Below are 19,647 nucleotides of genomic sequence, written 5' to 3' on the forward strand. Positions count from 1 at the left end.
TAAAGAGGAAACAGATCACTTTATATCAATCCAAAATAATATGAGTAAACAGTGTCAACAGATATTGAAAAAAAAATCTGTAAAAAATGGAAGGAAAAAATAATTCCAGGACTGGATTATAACCTAAAACCAAACTGGCAATCACTATTCCTAATCCTGATAGCATTATTTGCAGACAAACTATCCACATCCAGACTACACTTCACCAAAAAGTTCCATTTCATTAGCTTCAAATTCCCAATCTTGAGCTTCACTGGAACTTTTGCCCTGAGATTCAATGGAATACTTCCTCTTTGTTGATCCACCTGCAGTGCCTGCAACAATCCAGTTACATTCTGTGTTTGTCCTGATAAATCCAAACTGAGTACAGTAGTATTCTGATGACCCTGATAAAATCTTGGCAATGACCCTTCACAAAGCTGAACACCAGTATACCAAACACTCAATTGGCTACCATTTTCATAGTAAATCCCAATCTTCTTGTTGGGGTTTCTTGCAGTGATGTTAACATTAAAAGTAGCAAACAATAAGCTCATGTCATTATTGAAATTGAACTGTGTGATTCTCATACTGTCAACGGAGTACTTTGGTATTTTTGGCTGGAAGACAAAGTAAAAAGCAGCAGATAAAGCAGCAATGATTATGATGATGATGAACAACAGACAACATGTGCAACATAGACATCTTTTGCAAGAACAACATCTTCTCTTTGGTGGTTTTAATGGTGGATAATATGGGATTGTTCTTCTAAAAGGTGGTTGCTGCTGCTGCTGCTGTTTCTCAGGGTCACCTTTTTCTGAACTGAAAGAGCCCTTTGGCACTAAAGGGACAGAGGGTTTTTGTACTGGAAGTTCATGTTCTGGTTCAGGTACTGGATGAATTCTTTGTTGCTCTGCCATTGTAGAAAGAAATGTGGGGTGGATGTAACAAAGAGTGTAGTACTTGGTTAATATATATAGAATCTTGAAAGAGTTGAATTTTCTTTTTTTCCTTTTATGTATTTGGTATCCGAAACTCACTGATCTGAATTCGGCCAACAGGTAAACTACGTAAGGTAAATTAATTCACTCGTAAGAAAATAAGTTGCAATACCCCTCCTTTTATTTATAATAGTGCAAAACATATTTTAACTAGAATTTGGAAACCTTGTTATAATATAATTTTGACAACAAATTCTATTTAGACATGGATTAAAAAGAAACTTAACATATTAAACCATTTAGATTAAAATATAATTAGTGTCATACCTCAAGATCTATATGTATAATTATTGAAGTTTCCTTATTTTGACTTTTTCTTTTATAAAGAGAGGTTGATGTGTCCCTATCTAACATCTTAATTAAAAATTTGGTATTCTAATAGTACACACTTTGCTTTTAAATGAGTAATAAATATTTGTTAACTGCTCATAGGGAAGAAAAAAAAGGGGAGGTGCAATTTTATGAGTCAAAAAGTTGACGCGTTAATTTTTTCCCAAAGTCAGTGTTTGGTTTGTGTGGGAAGTTATTAAATGTGTTTTGGTAAGTAAACTACTGAAATTCATTTGGGGTGAGATTTTCTTTTTTTTTTTAAACAATTCAATCTATAAAGTCTAAATGGTTTGAATTTTTTTAGTGCTATCATACCCGTTGAATGCAATACGATCGAGTATACTTAAATTTTTATGAATCTCAGAATCACATTAACTCGTTATTATTATGGTAATATAATCAAAATATTCAATTGTGTTGCTAATGGAACTATATCCTCCTCTCTAGTCCAATTTAATTATTTTGTTGGAGTGTGACACATCCTTTAAAAAATTTGTTTAAAGACATCAATCAAAAAAATTATTCGTTAATGCTACCCTTTTGATTCCTCAAAACTCTTCTTAAAAGTAATGATAATTATTTGAGATTTAAAAATAGTTGAAACTCCCTCTTAAAAGAAAATTGATTCTATAAATAAAATAAATAAATTTTAATATATTCTAAAACTTTGAAAAATTCATATATTTTGAACCATTGTTAACAATATATTTTGATTGGACTAGAGGGAATAGCTTTTAACCTCCACAATAATAATAGCCTTGTATTTTTCTTCCCCCCACTTACAAAGAATTATATTTTCTTTATGAACTACTTACTACATGTTTTGTACAAATAGATAATTACGTAATTAGATCAATTCAAAAGTATGTATGTATTCCGTATAATAATATTGATTTGACAATCTATAATAAATTATAATCAACTGGTTATATAACGTATTAAACTAAATTATTAATATAAAATTTTCATTATATTAGAATCTAACAACTTTAAATCCTTGAAGAAAAAAAATAAGGAACTCTGTTGAATAGGCAAATAGGTCAGAGTTACACATGTAGACGCTACCCAAATTATTATTTTTTGAAAACTTTCGTTATTTCTTCCACATTTGCTTTTCTTCTACTACTAGTTGTTATATGAAGAAGTCTTAGGCATCAAGAAAAATAAAGACGTTGAGCAACAAACAAAGTTTTTAGAAGCTTCCATGAAATTATTACTCTTTTGATCGGACACGATATTTTTTTTTAAAAAAAATAGAGAACTTTTGAATTTATAATTTACAACAAATTATAAACTAATAAATCAATACTTAAAGGTACACTATTCGGTTTCCTTTTTCCTAGAATTTTTAAGATTAAAAAATATTGTTAAATTAATTCTAAAAATATGTACATAAAAATATCTATTTTTACGATATTATTTGGACAAATAATTCTCTTCTCATAAAGCAATACCAAATCCTCTTTTGACTTTAAGGAGAAGGAGCGGCTGCCTATCCATTTATTAGAGCCAACAAACCCAATAACCATCGGTTGTTGTATTTAGTTAATCAGCAAATTAAAAATGTTAGGATTAGTTCAACCTTAGGTATTTTACTACACTATAGAAATGTATTTATGTATACATAATCAAATAATTGAAAATAGACCTATACATATTTTTCACTTATCTGGATCGAAAACAATTGAGATAGAACCTTAGTCCAGATAGTGTATTTTTTTATACTTGGAAATGGAGAACAACATATTTTCTTCAGTAACAGAAGTAAATAAATAAGAAAAGCTTGATTTGATTTCACAACGATCACACTCTACAAGCTCAACCGAGTAATTAAGAAGAAAAAGAAATCGAACAGACATAAATAAAAATAAACATCACTAAAACTAAAGTTTGTAGGCAACAAAAAACAATCAGCTTACTGGTCTTTTCCCACACCAAGGATCCACTGTGCAAGATGAGTCAAGTATGGTTCTGCTCGAGAGCCACTGCTTAATATCGGTCCCAGGCTGTGAAGCTCAAAAGAAAATTCCTTCTCAAATTTCCTGCAAAATGATTATAGTTAGCTATGAGAGAGAGACACAGATAAAAGAGATTAAAAAATCAAGTACAAATTCGTTATAACATACAGAACGGAGTCTAATACTGTGACGTTTTCAGGAGCTAGTCTCAGCATCTGATATGGGGTCCTTAGTTTCAAGTTCTTATATTTTTCTATACTGGGAGAATCATTAGACAATGTGTCATTGTCAGTAGTATCCAACGAGGAGGTAATCAGCCGTTGCATTGCAGCTGCGTATTGCAGACATATTAATTTCAACCTCTCCACCTTCTGCATTTAGAAAAACATTCATGAGAAAATCAGGACAGTAAAAATAGTTAGAACAACAAAATAACAAAATTAATCACCTGAAAAGGAACAGACTCAAAACCTAAAACGTAATCTAGTAGTTGCTATAAATGTTGGTTCTTGAACATTGCAGAAGGGCTATAATCAGTATCATCTTTTGTGAAGACTTTATAATTAGGAACAATGTATCTGAAGGCCACCAATAACCAGGAGTGGAAATCATAACTAACCTTAAGAAGGGCTGGTGATAGAAGCACACATTCCCTCAAGCACTTGTCAAGAAAAAAGTCATGGTATTGGATAACCTGCCCAAAAATTGAATCAAACAATCAATGAGACAACACATCAAGTTGAAACATAAGGACCACCCGAGCAAGAGTCTCTCCTATAAGGTGTTTAGACACAAGATTTCTTTGTACATAATCATTTTACCTCATCAATGCTTTTTGCAGTTTGAAGTCTATTGAGCATTACATGCCAGTTAGGTTCAAGCACCTGAAGATACAATAAAATACTGGTTCAATCTGACTAGCAATACACATCAAAACTTATTCTGTCAACCCTCTTGTATATCAACCAATAAAATATCAAAAATTTTACAGTCAGCCGTCTTTTAAATCAGTCAATATAATTCATTCTTTTGACCTTCTATAACAAGAGAAAAAAGGAACAGCTGTCTTCACTAGTTTAGTAGATGTACTAAACTAGTACATGTCTAATATAGCATAAATAATGAAGAAGAATCGTGAAAGAGAAGGATACATTAGTGGTGGTACGGTGACAGTGATGAAAAGAACAATGAGAAAAACTGGGAAACTAAAAGTATGCAACCAGAAATTAAAATAACGGGAGAATAACATATCAAAAAAATACAAATAGAGAAGTAAGAAACTCAAAGCCTTCAAGCAGAAATTAATGTACCAAAGACAGGCAGACATAGCAAACTAACATAGGAACTGTGGTTCCCTTAGAAGGGGTGAAACTTGCCTCAAATGTCAAATAGTGTAAGAGACTATTTATGAACTTCAGCATATTGCGACATAACAAAGATGATACAGAAACTGTAGTTCCTTGCATGTCAAGCTTGCGGAGACCCTATAATAACAAAATACGCAAAAATGCAAATCTATCAGAAGTCAAAAAGAAAAAGAGAAACTACTTTACTACTGTTAGTAAAAGTAACTGAAAGCTCATACCTGATGTACTTGCCATGCTCCAGAGAGTTGCCTATCAACATGCTTACAGTGAAATAGAAATCTGAAAATCAACTGATATTTTGTCAAGGCTTTCCTTGATATTACAAGAGATAAGGGCCATCTAACCTGAAACACAACAAATGCAACCAGGCTCAGGAGACAATAATATAATGACCCAGCAAAAATAATACCTCGACCTTTAATGTCATTCTCACCAAAACAGAAAATCAAGAGAAGGAAACAAGATGCTCTCCCTCAGCGTTCGTTAAATATGGTTGTTGCTAGGTGGCACTCAATGAACAGATTAACATCATTGCACACAGCTATAAAAGAAACTGTAACGCAGAGATATATAGGACAAGTATCAGGAGGGGAAAGTGAGTATTTTACTCCCCAATTGATTCTCTTGACTTAGCTAAAAGTATAGATAAATTTCCTGCTAATTAATTTTTTGAAATTGGCCAGGTATTGAACAGCAAAATTGTCGCAGACTGCTTTATCTTACATGAGTTCTGAATCTATGATTGATATAGAAGACATAGAGAACTGCTTTTATGCAATTTTCTGTTCTTTCATCTTTTTTCTTTTTCTTTTTGTTGTGTGGAGCTGCGGTGTAATTTCCTTCATCTACAAGAGAAATTAGAAGGCAAACCTTGTAATTCAAAGAAAAAGTTTCCAAGCCAGTTATGCTCAGTGGCTCCTCTAAATCATTGCTATCTGGAGCAGACCGGCTGATTTCAAGATCTTTCAATGTACTCAATCTTTTCAATAAAGTAGTCCTCTCCTGAAAAGATGGACCATATTTTACATAATTTAGCAGATTATCTCCATGTCTAGAAGGTTAAACAGGCCAAGGTAATAATAACTCACCACACAACATAACAAGTCCTCATGGCAAGGATCTGCACCAGCTGCAGTAGATCGCAAAGCAAGGTCTAGAAGAGACTACTCAGAAGAAAGAAAAGAAGATGACACCACATTATAAAGAGCTTCAAATGATTTCCCTATTTAGAGGAAGCAGAAACCTAAAGAACTATGTATAAACCTGTAGCTTCTCCACAGATATCTCATCAGGCTTCTTCATGAGCTCCTCTCTAGCTGTATCCATGAAGTGCACTAAGAAATCACCCTGCATGTACAGTTGAAGTGAGTATGAATATAAATTTCTTAATGGAAACCAGCACCAGAACAATTCTTTAACTTCCATCTACAGAGAGCACACATGAAGAAATAAAGAATGAAACCAAAGAAAAATGCAAAACCAGGGTCAGGATGACAGAGAAGCATAGAATGATTCTAAAAATTTGCATTTTAATTGATGGATTTGCTTGTTTGGAAAAGATAGGCATAAGAGTGTCTAACATTTTCTTCTTCCTGCAACACATTTTGATGCCAGCTGCTAGGCCAAGAAATATCTTCTTTTACTAAAAGAAGATAATGCAAAGGGACTGACTAGTTAATAAAGAAAGTTATTGAAGCATTCCATTGCATGTAGCATTTAAATTCAAAGTTTACCAGTGTTTTCCCCATAACCCCCAATTCCCAAACTATCATAAACTTAGATATATAATTTGTTAATCGCTAGCTGGTACCTGATCAAGAAGAAGATAGTGCTTAATAGATTGCAGTTTACCCATGAGATCATACTGCCAAAGAATAGAAAGGTTTCATCAGAGAGAAGTTTCATGTAAAAGCACTTGTAGTAACAAATCAAGAAACATGGAAAAAAGCTGTCAAGAAATATCTTTCTTGCTTCAGCATACCTTGTTTTTAACAAGGTTTAATAGTTCGCCACTGGCAAAATCATAAGCAGACTTGATACACTCCAAATAGTGATGATTTGAGCCTGCACTTGTCAACTTTGACTTTTCTGCCACAGGGATCTAACAAAAACAATTTGGTCACGAACCTCTGCTAATATTACTAATGGAATTGTAATGCAAAGAAAGATGGAAAAGCTTTATTGTGTGAACATATAGCAGCAATGGGATCTTGTCAAAACCTGAATGCTATGTCCACACTCTCTCATGACATTTAAATATTTTCCAGTGATCAAAATTGTTTCCGCTGCATTTGCAAGGAAGCTAGGAATTTCATCTTTCAGGCTGTAACGTTGTTGCCAGTACTTGGCATCATAATCTTGAGTAAGACTCTCCTGTGGAAAATACAGTGAGATCAATGAGATGTCAGCAACTAAGTAAAAAAGTGTTGCTGAAAAAGATGTACCTTCTGAAGAGACTTGTTCTCGGCAATAAAGAATTCACCATAAGGATCATCAATCACTCCTTCATACACCCACCTGAAATTTTAGGGTAGTTCACATTGAGAAACAACAGTAATTCACTATAAAAGAACGGGAAGTTCAAAGACTGTCAAAAAACGAGAAAAAGCGACACACTTAATACCTACAAAAGGCAGCTGATGAAAACCTAACATTTACTCTAGAAGACAAGAAAACAAGTACTTTACTTGCTTATTATCATGGGAATAGTATAAAGATTAAAAAAATGCATTACCAATTTAGCGGAAACTCATTGTTGAAGGAAACCTACACTACTTTTTAATATGTGTTATAACTACATCAGCTGATTCCCCAAGTAGACATTATTAGCATAGACACGTCAAGATCAAATAGCAGATATAGGAACCACTACTCCTTTAACCCTGGCGATTTATGTATCACCAACTTCTTTTACACTTAACAAAAAGTAGAAACATGTTATTTTAGGACAAAACAATATTTGATTAGGCAATTCCCAGACAATGAGAGGTCAGCCAGACCTTAAGCAAACTTGGATAATCATTGCAGAATCTAGATTAAGTACCTCTCTAATATTCCAAGATATGCAGTGCTTGCTGATTGTGACATCTTTTCCAGCAAAGACCTCACTACATGATCACCAGCCATTGCCTTTGCCTAAAACAGAACAATTAATCTGGAAATAAATATAGACCCCCTCTGATCAAATAGAACATATGTAGTTTCTGTAAAGAAAATTGTAAATGATACTGTATACCAACTAGGACTAATTAGAGAGATTCTTCCCTATTTTAACACTCGTACTGTCGTACATTCACTTTTTCAGTCCAGCAACTTGAGGGAGTAATCAAGCTAAGTTTTCACTCAATTATTCCATGTTTTATTTGTTCAGATGGTATCATAGCATTGGTAATATAATTCTCGTTGTTGCAGTCACCAGAGACGTTCAAAAAGAAGAAAAATAGCCACCACTATTGTTACAGATTACTTTCATGTCTGTTTGCATTAGCTCTCTATTTCGTGAATGTTGTGTGAGAACCAATTATTCCTTCTTATGTTTTTTATGACCAAGAAACTCGTTCGGAACCAACCCTTTGGGCCAACTGCAGTTTCCAGAAATCCAGGATGATGGCTCCGCCTTTTACCATTCTCCACATAAACTAGTCTTAATTCGTTTGGCATAGGACTCACACTAGTGATTTAAGATCAAAGTCCCTCAACCTTTGCCAATTGAGATGAACCCCAAGGGTTGTTCCTTATCTTATTTTCTCAACAATTCTAAACATATCAAAATAGAGTCTATCACAGACACTTAAAATCTGTTCAAACTTCCCATGAAGATTTTGGAATGAGAAAGACTAATTAACTAAAATTATTAGGGGTCGTTTGACCGAGTGTATTAGGAAAAATAATGCATGCATTAGCCTTGTGTATTACTAGTACCTTGTTTGGTACTCTTTTCTAATTTATGTATAACTAACTTGCATTAGTTATACACTCTATTGTGTATTAAGGTGTGCATTAGTAATACCATATATTTCTAGGTATTAGCAATGCAATGGTTTTTAATGCATGCATTAACTCAATTAAAGACCCAATTATCCCTCAAAACTTTTTATACATCTTTTCCACCATAATAGTGGAGGGTATCTTTGTAAATAACTTTTTTATGCAATAAATGCTATTTTTAATGCATCAAACCAAACAATGCATAAAAATAATTATTGAATAATGAATGCAAGCATAACTAATACATGCATTACTAAACGACCCCTTAAAACATAAAAATTGCAGGTCTCATTTTGATAACCATGCGAAACCAAACCACAAATGTTCAAGCAAATATGGAATTTAAACCATCGTAATGAATCTATGGTATTCCACAATTCCAGGGGAACTCAGACATAGATCCTTAAAGTCATGAAAAGTGACTAAGATGTTAGACCTGGCTTTGCAAGAGGTTAAGGACTGCAGAACCAACACAGTTATCCGCTGCAGCCTTTTTCACCACCATAGACAGTGCTTGCATCGAACCCATCATTGGCTGCAAGACATAGCTTCATAAGCACCAATGACGAGGAGTCAAACTGAATGGAAATTAAACCAGTTTAAGCAGCGTTACCTGGCAGTAAAACCATAATCCTTGTATAGAAAGTTTTCCTAAGCGAAATTGATGTTCAAGCTGTGCCACCATTGCTTGGTAGTCCTGGAAAAAATATATTCTAGACTTCAATTAGCTCTCCCTTTTTATTTTCCTTTATTATTCTTTCTCTTAATACTACATTGTACATGTATGTCCACACAGCATGGGACAATTATGGAAACAACTCATGGCATCCAAAAACCTTAGACAATTAGCTGAACCAAATTAAGGTAGCAGACAGGTTTTCTCAGCTTCCCAGGAGATAATCTTCTGAAAGTCACATTAATCCATCCACAAAAAGAGATTTTTATTTTGTAAGGTAATAATTTTTTTAGTAATAATTGAACCATATACAAGCTATACCAAGGAGGAGAGAATCTACAGTATCCAAAAAGAGATTAAACAAATAATGAAGATGATTCAATCCTCCCAGAAATGATTTCTCAAATATAAAATTTAGATATCCTCAAGAAGAGCTTATACATAAGATGGATAACATACCAGATAAACAAGTAGAGAAAAGAATAATCCACCATGCAACCATAGAAGGATCAATAAATAAGAAACTTACAAGGAGGAGTGCCCTTAGAGCTGCAGCAAAGGCATGATTGACTAGGCCTGTCTTGAACTGTGACCTTGTCTCCACAAACTGGTTAATCAAGATATAACTTTCGCATAACGGGAACAGCCTTTTTGCAAACTCCTACAATAATAGCCCAAATTATTTCAGCTAATGTTTTAAACTAAATACGCTATGGATTTTCTTTCATGTTTACTTGGCTTTTAGCCTCAAAATATTTCGTTGCTTTAGAACACTATATATCAGGGATGAAATGTCTCATTTTTTCGTTAGCTATTTTTACAGAAAACATATCTCCCTATAAGTACCTGAAGAGCTAAATCCATAGATGCATCAACCTGAAAGGTTATGTCATCCTCCTTCCCTCGGACTTTCTTGATCGAAATATAGCGTCCTTCAATTCCAATAAGGGTAGATAGAAGATCATCAATAACAATCAATTCCTGCATAATAGTTAAGACAATATTTTAATAAATGACGGTGACCCTGACCAAACTCAAAACCAAGATCGTCAAGTTCATATAGGACATAACATATTAACAAGAAAAACCATTTAGATGGGCCACAACATAATAGTCCTCACTATCCTTAACCTTAAAACTTAAAGCAAGAAAATACACAAATATTCACAGGACCTTAACTTGCAAACTATATCAACACACACACAAGAAGAAAACATGACATAAGTTGACTACAGTCTCGTTAGAACTTATGATCCAGGTGTATACGTTTGGAGTCAAATATATAACTTCTTCTTACTGGCATTATACTAGATGATAACAATAACAATAAGAGTGACAACCAACAACAATATGAACAAAAATTATAAAAAGATGGATAAGGAACAACCTATTTGATTCAGCAGAGGCATACCTGAATGGTGGCATGGTAACAACCTATAGCTTTATCTGCTCCGGAACTGCATTAAAATTTCCAGACAGAAACAGAAAATAAGTAGGAGATGTACCAAATAGAAGTCACCAATTTGACTTAAAAAAGTAAATCAAACACACCAAGATAAAACACATTATTAAAAAAAAAAAAATTGAATTGTAATAGCAGAAAGCCAAGGAATAAAAGGGGAACCTTGATTCCGCAGAAAACCCCTTGTACTCAGAAGTTCCAGACGAAATCTTTGTTTCCTGTATGTATTTTCAAGGGGCAAAATAGTTTCAATTCAACCTAGGACATCAAGAAAAAGAAGAAAAGAAGGGCGGAAAAAAGCAGCATTCATGAAGAGTCGAAAAAGTCCAAGAAAATGAAGGTTTTAGATAACGGCATGAAGGGGTTTATTGCATACATATGTCAAGCAATAAAATGTTGAGTACCTGATAAAATTGGCCAGTAAGAAAGGGACGATCGAGATTCCAACCAGGAGTTGATGGGCATAAAGAAATTGCAGCGGCTGAATCCATGTAATTCGTCTCAAATCTTGAAGTTGAAGTAAATGGGGATGACCCAACTCAGTTTCAGCAGGAATTGCTCCACCGGCACTTCCGGTGACTGTTTGAAACCGTAGACACGACCACAATGCCACCGCAGTTCAATTCAGAACTTAAACTTTCAAGATTTCACAAAGTGTTTCTCATTTTAGGGTTGATGTTCTGATTAGCTGAAGATGAAATTTTTGGGAAAGCAAATTCAGTCTCACAGTTTAAACAAAAAGAGAACTGCAAATTTTGCCCAGAGATGGTAGTAGTTCTCTTTTGTCGAATAATAATAATAACATATATATATATATATATATATATATATATATATAATTTCAAAAATCTCCACACTTTGTTTTGCTAATTAAATTTTTTAAAAGGGAATGGGTCAAAAATGTTGTTAAACTATGTAAAAGAAATAAAAATATTTTTCGTTGTTTATAGTTTGACTCAAAAATATCTACCATCAATATTTTAGTTTAAAAGTACCTTTGTCAATATTTTTGTCCGAAATGATCCTATAGTTACTAAATGAGTCAAAAATGTTATTTTCTGAATAAATATATTATATTTTTCTTTTTAACACAATCTTTTTCCTAATTAAAATATTATTAACGAACCATGTTTTTGTGTTCTTTCTTTTGAAATCACTTTAACAAAATAAAAAAGTGAAATATTTTTTTCTTCTTAATCTCATTTTATCAATTAAAATTGAATAATTTCATGTACCCCTTCGACATATCATATACGTCATATATAAAATATCGTAATATATTCATCATTAATTTATATTTATATTACGATAAAAATATTTATTAAAAATGTGCTAAAAGGATAATAAATAATATATTTATTTGGAAAGTAAATATTTTTGACCTATTAAATAACAACAAGAATATTTTTAGATCAAAATATTGACGGCAAAGATACTTTTGATCAAACAAAGAACTTTTACCCTTTCCCTAATTTAAATATTATTAATGTGAAAAATCTTAATATGACCAATTTGCCTTATTAATACATACTACTATTATTTAATTACTTTCATAAACATATCTTATTCGTCAATGAACAAAGATTAAATAATTATTATTATTATTATTATTATTTAGAAAGAGTAGTTATTTGTGTTTCATGAATGAATCTGAATTATAATTATTTTTTTGGTCATATCAAAGTAACAATAGAGTTCTTTGCATTTAAAACATGGGTATAATACATAAATATGCTCTTTAACTTGATTTCGAATTATATTTATGCTATTTAATTTTGGATTTGCACAAATAGACACTTAAATTTGTATAAAGTTGAACAAAGAGACACATATGTCATCCTACGTGTCATTTTTTTGTCATATGTGGTGTATTACGTGTATTGTTCAATGTAGGACTCATGTGTTTATTTATTTAAAAAATTGAATAGTTAAAGTGTATGTTTGTGCAATATAAAAATTGGAGGTCAAAATTAAAATTTAAAGTCAAGTTTAGGTCCAACATGTTTATGCCTAAAACATGCATGATTTTGTGCTTTGCCTCCTAAGTCCTATCATAATATTTGTAATGATTTACATCTAAATCTCTTTATTTTATTGCAATACAACACCACCTTTTTTCTTGATATGAAATACCCATAGGGACTATAGTTGCAACAAACTTCATGAGAAACATAAAATTAGTTATGAATCACTCATAACATATGTCTAATTTGATACGGTATTATTAGCAGAATTATCTAACAAAGCCATGGAATCAGACGAAAATGTCATAGAACTTCCCATCATCTGATAAACAATAGTGGAGATTGAAGAGGCTGAGGAGGTGCTTCTAGCACTTCAATTTCACCTTCCAGCATTTGTAAACTTTACTCATCGAAGGGTGTTGTATCGGATTTGTTTGTATGCACCATAAATGTAACTAAAGTCAACTTTCTAGCCATCTTCTTTTCATCATCATTTGCTTCTTCATCCACAACAATTTCCTTTCCCTTGTTGAACTTATCGTAAATATAATAAGGAAAATATTGGCTGGAATGCTCTTCATTTGCACCTTCATGTCTCTTCAAGTCCAGCATTTCCATTAGCAGCATTCCAAAGCTGTAAACATCAGCTTTGTAAGAGATTACTCCAATGCTTCTGCTGATCAACTCTGGAGCTACATAGCCAATTGTTCCACGAGCAGCTGTGAGATTCACAATGCTTATATCTGTTGGATATAATTTTGCAAGCCCAAAATCAGAAATCTTTGGAATGAAATTCTCATCCAAAAGAATGTTGTGTGGCTTGATGTCAAAATGCAAAATTCGTACATCACAGCCTCGATGCAAATATCCAATTCCTCGAGCCACTCCAACAACAATGTCATACTTCCTCTGCCAACTTAACAGAGGACTTCCTTCTTGACTGGTGCTGATGTACACCAGAAATTCAATTATGAACGGTAGGCCAATCACACATTTTGCTCCCAATACACTGCACGGTTGAGAAGTCATATAAAAGTAACTTGCTCTTAAGCCTACGATTCATAGTGATGAATGATGATCAGGAAAATCTAATTTTTCTTGACAATTACATTGTTAAGTGTCCCACGTCAGTTGAGAGAAGAGTTGTGTGTCGTGTCTTGGATATTCCTCATCTCATGAGCTAGCTAGCTAGCTTCTAGGATGAGCAGGACCAGGCTCTAAGCTAAGGCAAGTGAAGTCCTTGCCTTAGGCACCAAATATTGTAGATCCCAAACTATATTATTATATATAACAATATGATTTGCGTAGTTATTAATAAAAAAGATATCAAATTTTAACATTTTCACTTATTTGGTGAAGATTGTATAGTCGGAAGAGTAACATCATAAATCTTCTGTGTAAAAATAATTGTAATCTCTCTTGTTGAAGGGATAAGAGCTTAGCTTACTTCCGAGATACAAGAGTAGCGGCCTTCTGTTCCCCGGTTAGATTGAAGTCATAAAATTTTAGTAGTAGTGAATTCTTTGTTTTGCTAACGAATATTAATTGAATAAGTAAACAGACATGTCATCCTTACTTGAATGAATCGTTTCTATGATTTCCAGTTTCAGATGATAAGTTAGCTCAAACCCTTCGATGAATGCTTGATGAAGATCATAAAGGGAAATATTGTTGCCATTTTTAATATTAGGCCAAGAGGTCATGGCTATAAATTCCACTCTGCACATCCATCGGTGACTTCAGATACACTCATTTCTCCAATCTTTAAATAAGTGTACCAGCTTAATTTGCAGCCACTAATGTTGAATTGTTAACAGCAAACGGACAGTTGAATATGAAGATAGGCTCTGCTATTACTCTGTGATCCATTACTAGTGTAATTATAATATGGATGAAAACGCGAACTATTCATGTATTGTTGAAGGCTGAGGTAATAGAGAGCATAAATCTTGTTTTTGTAAAGTTGGATCTACAACAGGAGTTGTGTGATTAACATAATTGATGGCTTGAACGTGCAACTTCTTGGAGAATAACCATACAACCGTTTGGTTACCTTCACAAGCTAATTCATATTCTGTAAATAGCTTTGAACCGGTATTTGAGCTGAAAAGGTAACTATATTTTGAGTCGATCTTTAAACGAAAAGGGTAACTTATGTCAGGGATATTTCCACAAGCAGAACGGACATAGTAGTGAAATTCGCTATTCCTAGCATAGCATGTTTCAGAGATGATCAAGATTATTGTTATACATTTTAGAAGAGAGGTTCCCATAGACATATCAAAGAGGTTAACTATTGATTAAAGGTTGAGCTTTCTTATCTCCTGTACTCTATCAATCTATCTATTTGGATCTTGATTCTTCATCTCCCCATAATTTCAAATTACTACTAGCAAACAAGGTAGACTGATGTAGTCCACATATACCATGTGCTGATTTGGACTATGCCCAAAATGATTTGTCAATCAATTTAGGATTTGGCTTCATCAATTATCTCTTTAATATTTTCACATGTGTCGTACAAATAATCTTATGACTCCGATTTGCTTGATTAACTAAGAATTTTATCATAGTTAACATTTCTCACTTCTTTTTGTGCTTAGAATCCTTTTTTTCTGTTTTAGTTTATTTTTTCAAATTCTTGTTTTTGCAGCAAATCAATAAAAGATTTCTGAATTTTATTTTTAGTGTTGATATTTGAAACATTAAATTCATTTTATTTTTAATCATGAATAATTTTTCAATTTATGTCTGTCTCACAAAGTTTAATTGAAATTTCAAAAGAAAAATTTATTAAAAAACATTTTCCTACCCATTTCTTGTGCCATTTCCAAATCCTTTAGTTGAATTTTTCATAAACTCTTAATCGAAAATATTGATGTTACGAAGAAGACGACATGACAGAGTTTTGTGAATCACCATTATGATCTAATCAAGCTTCAAAGAAATAATCTCATGATGGGTTAGATTTTTTAAATTTTATGACCCAAGTTCATCCTTTGAATTTTGTTTTCTTTTAATACTGTGTAAAAATAATGAAAAGAAAAAATGATTTATTGTTAACCAAGCAAATTCTTTGATGATTGACAAAAAGAATTTGTTGCAAAATTAAGTGGGAAAGGAAGAGACAGAGAGACGAGAGAGAAAGAGAAATAGTGTGTAATTACCATGGTTAATGATATTTCACTGTAGTTTAAAGAATGCTTTATTTAAATAAGTATGGACCATTAGATTTTAAAATTAATAAATATCATAAAATTAAATATGCACTGACCCAACTGGAGATATTAGTGTAATAAATAAATATCTATTAACTCCAACTGCCCTCTATTTTAGACTGGATTATGTAGACACATTTTGCCACCCCAAACAGCAATGTATGTGGAAAAGTGTGCTCCACAAATCGAACAGTTTTGAAGAAAAGTCAGTCTTGAGAGTTGGAAAATGTTGCCAATCATATATTATTATAAGAGGAAACCAAAAAAGTTAAAAGTTGAAATACGATTTTATCCTTATTATAAATTTAAATGTTATAAAGATATTTAACTATTTAATTTAAATATTAAATTATATTATTTTAATCAAAATGTTAATGACTTTTCCACCCTTTAGAATAATTTTTAATTAAAATATCTTAATTTATTTTCTTGAAATTATTTAAAATATTATTTTTTTCGTTTAATATTTATTTCGGGATTCAATGAATTTTGATTATCAAAGTTGAATTACTTTTTTGCCTTTTACTTAATAAAAATATTTAATAAACAAAAATAACTAATCTAATTAGTAGTATTATTTAAATTGTTACACAATCTAATTAAATAGGAGTAATATTTTAATTTATCACTCAAATTACAACAGTCCGTATTCAATGTTTTGGAATCTATATTCAATGTTTTGGAATTGCTAGCTTTTTCATCTTCCTAAAATTGTCCTCTATTCAATATTTTAATTTCGTTTCAACTTCCGGAAATTATGAAACATTAATGTGAAGTTCATGAATCTATCAAGCCCTTAGTATAATTTATCTTTTACTATATAATTATATATGCATTTATCCCATTAATTTTAAATTTTTTATTTCTTTTAATTTTCATCCGTTAGAAAACTTTTCATGTACTCTATTAAGTTTTATATAAATATACATAACATTTTTTTAAAAAAAAACATAGGATGCAATTCCAATTGATTTGCAAAGTAATTTAGATAAGTGTATTACTATTCAAATTATATCATACGATTGAAAACTTGAGATTCTTATAGCCGATTGCATATTTGAGGCAACAATGTCAAATAACTATTTCGTGGTAGTTTACCTATCAGGTGATGTTGATTAATTAGTTAAAATTGTTGTGTCTTTATTTTGTTATTCTTTAATTTATCTTACACTTTAATATATGTAAGTGCATGTATTACTATAGAAAAAAAAATGTTATATATGAGATTATATACTTTAGAGGTTTAATCAAAAATTTGAAATTATTAGTTTAATATGGTGGTGCAATGCATGAAAAACATTGATTTTAATAGTTTGTCATGTTACATTCAATATACATATATTTTACTAATTATGTATGTTGAATTCAAAAAAGAAATGACTCAAAAGTTTAAATCAGACAAAAAGTAATCTACCCTTTCAAATCTATACAACTCATATTATTTTCTTAAAAAAATTACTTAACGTGAAATATACGTGCAACGGACGTATTCGAGAACTAGTACGGTATATTAGCATCAAAGCAAAGAATGCAAGTAAGAGTACTTTTAGAAATGTCCATCTTACTTTTCTTGCTATTTATCCCATCGCTTAGCTTAGGACAGAGACTAGAGGGCTGTGAGGATTCTTGGTGCAAGAGTCATGGTCCCATCGTTCATTTTCCGTTCAGACTCAGTCATCAGCCAAAACATTGTGGCTATCCTGGCTTTGAACTACACTGTAACACTAAAGGTGACACCATCCTTGAGCTTCCCTCCTCTGTTCACTTTGGTGTTGAAAAGATTGATTATGTCTCACAGAAAATTCACCTTTATGATCCTGACCAGTGCTTACCAGCCAAGCTACCAAAACTGAATTTTTCACAATTCAATTTGAAAAATGAATACTTACCCATGGTCCTATTAAATTGTTCCGCACCATTACCAGATACTATTCATGACTTCGTTCCTTGTCTTAGTTCTTCTGCTTACAAAGTTTATGCTGTTTATGAGTTTGATCACCTCAACCTCTTCTTGTCTGAGCCTTGCACAAAAATTCATCACTACCCTTACGCATGGTACACATTTAGGGAGAACAAACTGCAGCTGAATTGGTCTATACCACTCTGTAGGAGCTGTGAGTTCAAAGGAATGGATTGTGGCTTCAAGGATGAAATAAAACAATTGGAAACTCAATTGTTTCAATCGAACAGCTATAACCCCAACAGGTACTACTTGTATGTCTTCATTAATTTTTTCCCTCATTATTAAAGAAGCACTTAACATATATACACTTTCATTTTGTCCATAATAGATATGAAATCTAAGATGTCCTTGGTTGCAGGTTAGTATGATTAAGTTCTCACTCCATCAGTTTCCTACTTGATTTTCCTTTATGCTTATGACATGTTATTTATTCAATTCAATTTTTGTAGGTGTAGTTTTAGGTACAGCGCTTGTTTGCATTATTGCCTTCTTACGTTATACGCTATATTTGACAAGTAGAAATAAAAGAGAGAGTCGAGTTAGACTTGAAAAGTTTTTGGAAGACTACAAGGCCATCAGACCAACACGATATACTTATGCTGATATTAAGAAGATAACTGATGATTTTAATGAAAAGTTAGGAGAAGGGAGTTACGGAACTGTATACAAAGGCAGACTTTCCAGTGAAATCTATGTTGCAGTAAAAGTCCTACGCGATTCCAAGGGTAAAGGGGAAGAATATATCAATGAAATCGGCACAATTGGGAGAATCCACCATGTTAACGTGGTCCTCTTACTTGGTTTTTGTGCTGACGGATTCAGACGAGCTCTGATCTACGAATACCTACCAAATGATTCACTTGAAAGGTTTATTTTACCAGTGAGCTCAAGTACGGGTAGTGTCTCAGTCATCAGCTGGAACAAGCTTCAACATATTGCTCTGGGTACTGCAAGAGGGATTGAGTATCTTCACCAGGGATGCGATCAGCAAATCCTGCATTTCGATATCAAACCACAAAACATCCTTTTAGACCACAACTTGAACCCCAAAATATGTGATTTTGGCTTAGCCAAACTGTGTTCTAAAGAAAAAAGTGCGATCACTATGACAGCTGCTAGGGGTACCATTGGTTACATTGCACCAGAAGTGTTGTCAAGAAACTTTTGTAAAGTTTCTCATAAGTCTGATATTTATAGCTTTGGGATGCTCTTGTTAGAAATGGTTGGTGGGAGGATAAATATGGATGCTAAGACGAATAACCATTGCAAAGTGAATTCTTTGGAATGGATATATAGACATTTGGAGAAAGGGGAAGAATCGAAGATTCGGATAGAGGAAGAAGGAGATGCTACAATTGTGAGAAAAATAGCTATTGTTGGACTTTGGTGCATACAGTGGCATCCCGTTGATAGGCCTTCAATAAAAGAAGTTACTCAGATGCTGGAAGGAGATGGGAGCCATCTTAACTTGTCCCCAAATCCTTTTATGGCTACTGATAAGCCTAAGTTAAATGCAAGTCCTCACGGTGAAGATCTAGACGTGATATTAGAAATTAAATAACACTTCAAAGTCATTTGTATAATGAAAAGGAATTAGTGTAAGAATTGCAAAAGTATTTTGTTTCATAGTAATAAGGAAGCTGAATGATACACATTTAGTCTTATTTCTCGATTTGTATGCATTAGATCCTTACATTGAAACCAAAAGAAATGTCAGTTGTTTTCTCAAGGCTTTTCCCAAT

General features: G+C 32.6%; 4 protein-coding genes across 5 annotated transcripts; 1 reads left to right on the forward strand and 3 right to left on the reverse strand.

Annotated features, from left to right (window-relative positions):
• Positions 1-1,198, reverse strand: LOC101262768 (NDR1/HIN1-like protein 6). The gene has a single exon (XM_004232611.5). It carries the CDS (start codon positions 897-899, stop codon positions 117-119), a length of 783 nt encoding a protein of 260 aa, XP_004232659.2. The 5' UTR covers positions 900-1,198; the 3' UTR covers positions 1-116.
• Positions 1,199-3,079: 1,881 nt separating this feature from the next.
• LOC101262474 (gamma-tubulin complex component 2) lies at positions 3,080-11,565 on the reverse strand. The gene is made up of 21 exons (XM_010318246.4): positions 11,165-11,565; positions 10,923-10,978; positions 10,710-10,755; positions 10,145-10,279; positions 9,828-9,959; positions 9,236-9,319; positions 9,059-9,157; positions 7,679-7,770; positions 7,080-7,152; positions 6,856-7,008; positions 6,617-6,736; positions 6,446-6,499; positions 5,899-5,982; positions 5,724-5,798; positions 5,506-5,637; positions 4,854-4,979; positions 4,645-4,752; positions 4,090-4,152; positions 3,888-3,962; positions 3,437-3,639; positions 3,080-3,352 (listed from the first exon to the last, which is right to left on the reverse strand). The coding sequence occupies exons 1-21, from the start codon at positions 11,249-11,251 to the stop codon at positions 3,226-3,228; spliced, it is 2,124 nt and encodes a 707-aa protein (XP_010316548.1). The 5' UTR covers positions 11,252-11,565; the 3' UTR covers positions 3,080-3,225.
• Positions 11,566-12,919: 1,354 nt separating this feature from the next.
• LOC109119495 (rust resistance kinase Lr10-like) lies at positions 12,920-15,282 on the reverse strand. Its single transcript, XM_069293739.1, has one exon. The coding sequence runs from the start codon at positions 13,751-13,753 to the stop codon at positions 13,127-13,129; it is 627 nt and encodes a 208-aa protein (XP_069149840.1). The 5' UTR covers positions 13,754-15,282; the 3' UTR covers positions 12,920-13,126.
• A 2,196-nt stretch (positions 15,283-17,478) lies between these two features.
• Positions 17,479-19,634, forward strand: LOC112940940 (rust resistance kinase Lr10-like). Of its 2 annotated transcripts, XM_026029445.2 has the most exons (3): positions 17,479-18,147; positions 18,234-18,263; positions 18,355-19,634. In XM_026029445.2, the coding sequence occupies exons 2-3, from the start codon at positions 18,236-18,238 to the stop codon at positions 19,464-19,466; spliced, it is 1,140 nt and encodes a 379-aa protein (XP_025885230.2). In that variant the 5' UTR covers positions 17,479-18,147; positions 18,234-18,235; the 3' UTR covers positions 19,467-19,634. The 2 variants fall into 2 exon arrangements, with proteins under 2 accessions (XP_025885230.2, XP_019067907.2); XM_019212362.3 differs by having other exon boundaries at positions 17,480-18,147; positions 18,234-19,634.
• Positions 19,635-19,647: the final 13 nt, after the last annotated feature.

The sequence above is a fragment of the Solanum lycopersicum genome, chromosome 2, assembly GCF_036512215.1.
Source record: "Solanum lycopersicum chromosome 2, SLM_r2.1".
Taxonomy (NCBI): domain Eukaryota; kingdom Viridiplantae; phylum Streptophyta; class Magnoliopsida; order Solanales; family Solanaceae; genus Solanum; species Solanum lycopersicum.